Source organism: Rhinopithecus bieti, unplaced genomic scaffold (assembly GCF_001698545.2).
Source record: "Rhinopithecus bieti isolate Rb0 unplaced genomic scaffold, ASM169854v2 scaffold_3875, whole genome shotgun sequence".
Lineage (NCBI taxonomy): Eukaryota > Metazoa > Chordata > Mammalia > Primates > Cercopithecidae > Rhinopithecus > Rhinopithecus bieti.
The window spans coordinates 1,756,164-1,764,265 of NW_016804422.1; the positions used below are offsets into that span (position 1 = coordinate 1,756,164).

The 8,102-nt window shown below is 45.6% G+C and overlaps 1 protein-coding gene across 2 annotated transcripts in view; it reads right to left on the minus strand.

The window, feature by feature from the left end:
• Positions 1–8,102, minus strand: part of IHO1 (interactor of HORMAD1 1) — a 66,619-nt gene that overhangs the window by 49,626 nt on the left and 8,891 nt on the right. For both annotated transcript variants that reach the window (XM_017868093.1, XM_017868094.1), the window contains exon 2: positions 5,815–5,885. In XM_017868093.1, coding sequence (XP_017723582.1) covers positions 5,815–5,870 — 56 coding nt within the window. In that variant the 5' untranslated portion in view covers positions 5,871–5,885. The remainder of the gene's footprint in view (positions 1–5,814; positions 5,886–8,102) is intronic.

Sequence of the window (8,102 nt, forward strand, 5' to 3'; positions counted from 1 at the left end):
AAAAAAAAAAAAAAAAAAAAAGGCAGTGCATCTGGAGTTGTTCATTCTTCCCAGTAGGTTCGTGGTCTTGCTGGCTTCAGGAGTGAAGCTGCAGACCTTCGTGGTGAGTGTTACAGCTCTTAAAGGCAGCGTGGACCCCAAAAGTGAGCAGCAGCAAGATTTATTGTAAAGAGTGAAAGAAGAAAGCTTCCACAGTGTGGAAGGGGACCAGAACAGGTTGCCATTGCTGGCTCTGGCAGCCTGATTTTATTCCCTTATCTGACCCCACCCACATCCTGCTGATTGGTCCATTTTACAGAGGGCTGATTGGTCTATTTTGACAGAGAGCCGATTGGTCCATTTTACAGAAAGCTGATTGGTCAGTTTTAACAGAGTGCTGATTGGTGCGTTTACAATCCTTGAGCTAGACATAAGGGTTCTCCAAGTCCCCACTAGACTCAGGAGCCCAGCTGGCTTCACCTAGTGGATCCTGCACTGGGGCTGCAGGCAGAGCTGCCCACCAGTCCCGAGCTGCACCTGCACTCCTCAGCCCTTGGGGGGTTGATGGGACCGGGCGCCATGGAGCAGGAGGCAGCGCCCATCAGGGAGGCTCGGGCTGCGCAGCAGCCCACCCCTGAGAGGGGGCTCGGACATGGCAGGCTGCAGGTCCCGAGCCCTGCCCCACGGGGAGGCAGCTGCCGCCTGGTGAGAACTCAAGCACAGCACCAATGGGCCAGCGCTGCTGGGGGACCTGGTGCAATCTCCACAGCTGCTGGCCAGGGTGTTAAGCCCCTCACTGCCTTGGGCTGGTGGCGCCCGCCGGCGCCTCTGAGTGTTGGGCCCTCCAAGCCCACATCCGCGCCCTCCGGAACTCACGCTGGCCCGTGAGCACCATGCGCAGCCTCGGATCCCACCCGCACCTCTCCCTCCACACCTCCCTGCAAGCAGAGGGGAGCTGGCTCCGGCCTCAGCCAGCTCAGAGAGGGGCTCCCACAGTGCCGTGGCAGGTTGAAGGGCTCCTCAAGCGCCACCAGAGTGGACGCCGTGGCCGAGGAGGCATCAAGAGTGAGGGCTGCTAGCATGTTGTCACCTCTCAATAGTTTCCCTAGAATGATGGTTTCCAGCTTCATCCATGTCCCTGCAAAGGACATGAACTCATCCTCTTTTATGGCTGCATAGTATTCCATGGTGTATATGTGCCACATTTTCTTAATCCAGTCTATCATCGACAGACATTTGGGTTGGTTCCAAGTCTTTGCTATTGTGAATAGTGCCACAGTAAACATACATGTGCATTTGTCTTCATCATAGAATGATTTATAATCCTTTAGATATATGCCCAGTAATGGGATTACTGGGTCAAATGGTATTTCCATTCTAGATCCTTGAGGAATCGCCACACTGCCTTCCACAATGGTTGAACTAATTTACACTCCCACCAATAGTGTAAAAGTGTTCCTATTTCTCCACATCCTCTCCAGCATCTGTTGTTTCCTGACTTTTTAATGATCGCTATTCTAACTGGCATGAGATGGTATCTCATTGTGGTTTTGAGTTGCACTTCTCTGATAAGTGATGATGAGTATTTTTGCATATGTCTGTGGGCTGCATAAATGTCTTCTTTTGAGAAGTGTCTGTTCATATCCTTTGCCCACTTTTTGATGGGGTTGTTTTTTTCTTGTGAATTTGTTTCATTTCTTTGTAGATTCTTGATATTAGCCCTTTATCAGAAGTGTAGATTGCAAAAATTTTCTCCCATTCCATAGGTTGCCTGTTCACTCTGATCGTGTCCGGAATTGGTGGGTTCTTGGTCTCGCTGACTTCAAGAATGAAGCTGCGGACCCTCAGGTGTGTTACAGTTCTTGAAGATGGTAGTCCGGGAGTTTGCTCCTTCAGATGTCCAGATGTGTCTGCAGTTTCTTCCTTCTGGTGGGTTTGTGGTGTCGCTGACAGGAGTGAAGCTGCAGACCTTTGCGGTTGAGTGTTAGAGCTCTTAAAGGCGGCATGTCTGGAGTTGTTCATTCTTCCTGGTGGGTTTGTGGTCTCGCTGGCTTCAGGAGTGAAGCTGCAGACCTTTGCAGTGAGTCTTACAGCTCATAAAGACAGCGTGGACCCAAAGTATGAACAGCAACAAGATTTATTGTAAAGAGCAAAAGAACAAAGCTTCCACACTGTGGAAGGGGACCCAAGCAGGTTGCGGCTGGCTGGCTCAGGCAGCCTGCTTTTATTCCCTTATCTGGCCCCACCTACATCCTACTGATGTGTCCATTTTACAGAGAGTTGATTGGTCCATTTTACAGAGAGCTGATTGGACCGTTCTGACAGGGTGCTGATTGGTGCGTTTACAATCCCTGAGCTAGACACAGAGTGCTAGACAGAAAAGTTCTCCAAGTCCCCACTAAGTTAGCTAGATACAGAGTACCAATTGGTGTATTTACAAACCGTGAGCTAGACACAGAGTACTGATTGCTGTATTTACAAACCCTGAGCTAGACACAGAGTGCTGATTGATGTATTTACAATGCCTTAGCTAGACATAAAAGTTCTCCAAGTCCCCACTAGATTCAGGAGCCCAGCTGGCTTCACCTAGTGGACCCCGTGCAGGGGCTGCAGGCAGAGCTGCCCGCCAATCCCAAGTCGCGCCTGCACTCCTCAGCCCTTGGGCGGTCAACGGGACTGAGCCCAACGGAGGAGGGGGGGCGCTCCTTAGGGAGGCTCAGGCGGCCCTGGAGCCCACCGCGGGGGGCGGTTCAGGCATCACGGGCTGCATGATGATAATTTCTTTTGCTGTGCAGAAGTTCTTTAGTTTAGTTATATCCCATTTGTCTATTCTGGCTTTTGTTGCCATTGCTTTTGTTGTTTTAGTCATGAAGTCTTTGCCCATGCCTATGTCCTGAATGGTATTGCCTAGGTTTCCTTCTAGGGTTTTTATGGTGTTAGGCCTTACATTTAAGCAATTCTCATGCCTCAGCCTCCTGGGTAGCTGGGATTACAGGAGCCCACCACCACACCTGTCAAATTTTTGTATTTTTTTGGAAAGACAAGGTTTTGCCATGTTGGCCAGGCTGGTTTCAAACTCCTGACCTCAAGCAATCTGCCTGCCTCGGCCTCCCAAAGTGCTAGATTACAGATGTGAGCCACTGTGTCTGATCATAATTATTTAACTATATATTACAATGTAATAATAGAAATAAAGTACATGATTATTTAATGCACTTGAATCATCCCAAAATCATTTCTCCATATCCTGGTCTGTGGAAAAATTGTCTTCCTCAAAACTGGTCCCTGTTACCAAAAAGTTTAGGGAATGCTGCATTAAAACACACACGAATCATTCCTTTATCAAATGTTAAATTTAAAGCAATTAGATAACATATAAGTACATATTCTGAGCCAAAGAAACCTTTATAATATTAATACAAACTACTTGTTTCTATTTTGATATAAACATACTATTATTAAAACAAAAGAAACTCTAATAGTTCAGGACAGAGAAGGGTATTATTTTTACTCAGAAATGAAACCAGCCCCAGTCCCATACACAGTTGTTTTTGGATAAACATAGAAATTGACCCTTCTCCTGTTAAAGCTTGAAACGCATTTGTTTTTTCTGAGTTCCTTCCTCAGGAAAGGACCTTCAGGCCTCTCAAAAAAGTATCAAATAACTGAAACTCGCCAGATCACTGCACCAGATGCCTCCTTGCTCCCCCCTAGTTCTTGTTTTCTTACAAAGTGTTACATTTCCTCCCTGCTAAATAAACCCTTAATTTTAGTTAGGGAGAGGGATGTGAGACTAAGTTCCCATCTTCTCTGCTGTCAATTAAAGCCTTCTTCCTTGGTAATACTCCTCATCTCATGATTGGCTTTGTGTGTGGTGAGCAGCAGGACGTAGGCTGAACCCCTGGTGTTTTGGTAACAGAACTATTTCCTGAGGTAAACTAAGAAATGGGTTACAAACATATAATATGGGTAAATAATCATTGCTCAAAATAGTTCTCTGTGATTTTCCTTTTGGGCCAAAGAGAATAATTAGCTAGGCTTGGTAGGCCGGGAACAGTTTTGTGAGCCTACTGAAATTATGTAGGCTTTATATATTTTAAACTATGAAGGCCAGGCACGGTGGTTCACACCTGTAATCCCAGCATTTGGGAGGCTGACGCCATTGAATCACCTGAGGTCAGGAGTCCGAGACCAGCCTGGCCAACATAGCAAAATCCCGTCTCTACAAAAACTACAAAAATTAGCTGGGTGGCACATGCCTGTAATCCCAGCTACTGGGGGGAACTGAGGCAGGAGGATTGCTTGAACCTGGGAGGCAGAGGTTGCAGTGAGCCGAGATCGTGCCACTATACTCCAGCCTGGGCAACAGAGTGAGACTCTGTCTCAAAAAAAAAAAAAAAAAAAACAGAAGGCAAAAGCTTCATGACACTGGATTTGGCAATCTTGGATATGATACCAAAGGGACAAGCAGCAACAAAAACAAAAAAGTCCAACAGACAAATTGGACTTAATGAAGATTTCCTGGGCATGGTGTCTCACGCCTGTAATCCCAGCACTTTGGAAGGCCAAGGAGGGCGGATCACCTGTCAGTTGTTTGAGACCAGACTTTCCAACATGGTGAAGAAACCCCATGTCTACTAAAAATACAAAAATTAGCTGGGCGTGGTGGTGGGCACCTGTTATCCCAGCTACTTGGGAGGCTGAGGTGAGATAATCGCTTGAACCCAGGAGGCGAAGGTTGCAGTGAGCTGAGACCACACCATTGCACTCCAGCCTGGGCAACAAGAGTGAAACTCCGTCTCAAAACACACAAAAAAACAAAAAAAGTGAAGATAGTTTTTCACTACTCCCTATCAACTGTAAGCATTTTTTTTTCTTTTCAGAAATTAAAAAAAAAAAAGCAGTGCTCTAGTTTCTGATCAATTGATAAAACTTCAGGAAGGTGTTAAAGAGGAAAGAAACTATCCAGTGATAAAAGCATACCATAAGCAATTACAAATCCCTTAAATATACACTACTTCTCAGGCATACTCACCAAGTTAGCAGTGACAGGCTTATTGCAGGATGGTAGACACCAATGTTAAGTACCTTAGTGGAGTAGTTGAAAGGACAATACCTCAATGAGCCTTGTCAATACATAGAGTGGCTCTTAATCTCCGCAGTACCTATAAATTGCACTGTACAACTGAACATATATCTGAACATTGTCTCGATTTTGCTCCTTGCTATTTCAGTAGCAGTTGCTGCAACTGGGCTGAATGTCCAGATGTTGGACCTTCTCTGATACTAACTGGCCCAATGCTGGATACAAAGTCATTACTCAGTTAACACACAGGGCTGGATTGGTACCATTTTTGTAATGGACAGAATAAAAAAAAGCACAAGAAGATGCAGCAGAGACAGAGAAGAGGAAGAGAAGAAGAGGCTGTATAGGCTACCTCCATTATTATAACCTAATAGGAAGGGAACCCTCTTTTTTTTTTTTTGAGATTAAGTCTCACTCTGTCGCCCAGGCTAGAGTGCAGGGGCACAATCTCGGCCTACCACAAACTCCGCCACAAGCAATTCTGCCTCAGCCTCCCCAGTAGCTGGGATTACAGGTGCACACCAGCTCCCCCGGCTAATTTCTGTATTTTTTTAGTAGAGACGGGGTTTTGTCATGTTGGCCAAGCTAGTCTTGAACTCCTGACCTCAGGTGATCCACCCGCCTCGGCCTTCCAAAGTGCAGGATTTACAGACATGAGCCACCACGCCTGGCCAGGAACCCTTTTTCTATGAAATCAATGAAACTAGAAAATCCTCTTAAGGATCAGAGAATATAACCAGAAAACTTACCCAGAGCCTGAAGGAATACTGAGCATCTCTTTGATATTCCAGACATTAAAGTTCATTTCTTACAGTTATACCTATTAGAAAGAACAGATGAATATTAAGAAAGTTAATTTTTTCCAAATATCACTAGTGACTCTTATACGTACATGAGGACATTCCAGCAGCTATATTCCCATCCAATTAGTGAAAAAAAATTTTTTTTTTGAGATGGGAGTTTTGCTCATCACCCAGTCTGGAGTGCCGTGGCTTGATCTCGGCTCACTGCAACCTTTGCCTCCTAGGTTCAAGCAATTCTCCTGAGTAGCTGGGATTACAGGCACCCACCACCATGCCCGGCTAATTTTGTATCATGCCACTGTCTCAAAAAAATTAAATAATAAATAAAACACAAAACCATTTATATTTGCACCCCCAAAAAAGAAATACTTAAGTATAACAGTGACAAAATGTGTACAACATATATATGAGGAAAACTACAAAACTCTGATGACAGAAATCAAATTAGAACTAAATGGAGGGGCCGGGCGCAGTGGCTCACATCTGTAATCCCAGCACTTTGGGAGACCAAGGCAGGCGGATCACTAGGTCAGGAGATCAAGATTATCTTGGCTAACACGGTGAAACCCAGTCTCTACTAAAAATACAAAAATTACCCGGGCATGGTGGGACGTGCCTGTAGTCCCAGCTACTTGGGAGGCCAAGGCAGAAGAATTGCTTGAACCCGGGAGGCAGAAGTTGCAGTGAGCCGAGGTCATGCCACTGCACTCCAGCCTGGGGCAACAGAGTGAGACTCCATTAAAAAAAAAAAAAAAAAAAAAGCCGGGCACGGTGGCTCACACTTGTAATCCCTGCACTTTGGGAGGCAGAGGCAGGTTGATCATCTGAGGTCAGGGGTTTGAGACCAGCCTGACCAACATGAAGAAACCCTGTGTCTACTAAAAATACAAAAAATTAGCTGGGCGTGGTGGCAGGTGCCTGTAATCCCAGCAACTCAGGAGGCTGAGGCAGGAGAATTGCTGGAACTGGGGAGGCGGAGGTTGCAGTGAGCCAAGATCTCTCCACTGCACTCCAGCCTGGGCAACAAGAGCAAAACTCCATCTCAAAATAAAAAATAAATAATAAATAATAAAAAAAAGAAGCTTCCTAATATCCTTTCAAAAATACTTTTACTTTTTTTTTTTATTTATTTTATATAATACATATGGGGTCTTACCACATTCCCCAGGCTCGTCTCAAATTCCTAAACTCAAGGGATATGCCTGCTTTAGCTTCCCAAAGTGCTGGGATTACAGGCCTAAGACACCTCACTCAGCCCCTTTTTATTCTTTTTTTTTTTTTGTAGAGACAGGGTTTCACCATATTGACCAGGCAAACTTTTTAAGTAGCATACAAAATTGTGTGTGTGTGTGGCCGGGCGCAGTGGCACACGCCTGTAATCCCAGCACTTTGGGAGGCCAAGGCAGGTGGATCACAAGGTCAGATTATCCTGGGTAACACGGTGAAACCCTATCTCTACTAAAACTACAAAAAAATTAGCCAGGCATGCTGGTGGGCACCTGCAGTCCCAGCTACTCAGAAGGCTGAGGCAGTAGAATGGCATGAACCCAGGAGGCGGAGCTTGCAGTGAGCCAAGATTGCCCCCCTGTCCCCCCGCCTGGGTGCAAGAGAAAGACCCCTTCCAAAAAAAAAAAAAAAAAAAATTGTGTGTTTGTGTGTATATGTTCCATTACATTTTTTTTTTTTTTTTTTAGACAGAGTTATGCTCTGTCACCCAGATTGCAATGGTGCAATCTCGGCTCACTGCTACCCCTGCCTCTGAGTTCAAGTGATTCTTGTGCCTCAGTCTCCTGAGTAGCTGGGATTACAGGGATTACAGGTGTGTGCCACCATGCCCAGCTAATTGTATTTTTAGTAGAGATGGGGTTTTGCTATGTTGGCCAGGCTGGTCTCAAACTCCTGGCTTCAAGTGATCTGCTGAGGCAGGAGAATCGCTTGAACCCGGGAGGCAGAGGTTGCAGTGAGCCGAGATCGCACCACTGCACTCCAGCCTGGGCAATCGAGTGAGACTCCACCTCAAAAAAAAAAATTAACAGAGTGTGGCGGCACAAGCCTATAGTCCCACCTACTTGGGAGGCTGAGATGGGAGGATCACTTGAGCCCAGGAGGTGAAGGCTGTAGTGAGCTAAGATTGTGCCACTGTACTTCAGCTTGAGTGACGGAGAAAAAAAAAATCTCAAAAAATTATCTCTCAGTGTCAAAAAATTTAAAAAAAAATTTTTTTTTTTTTTTTG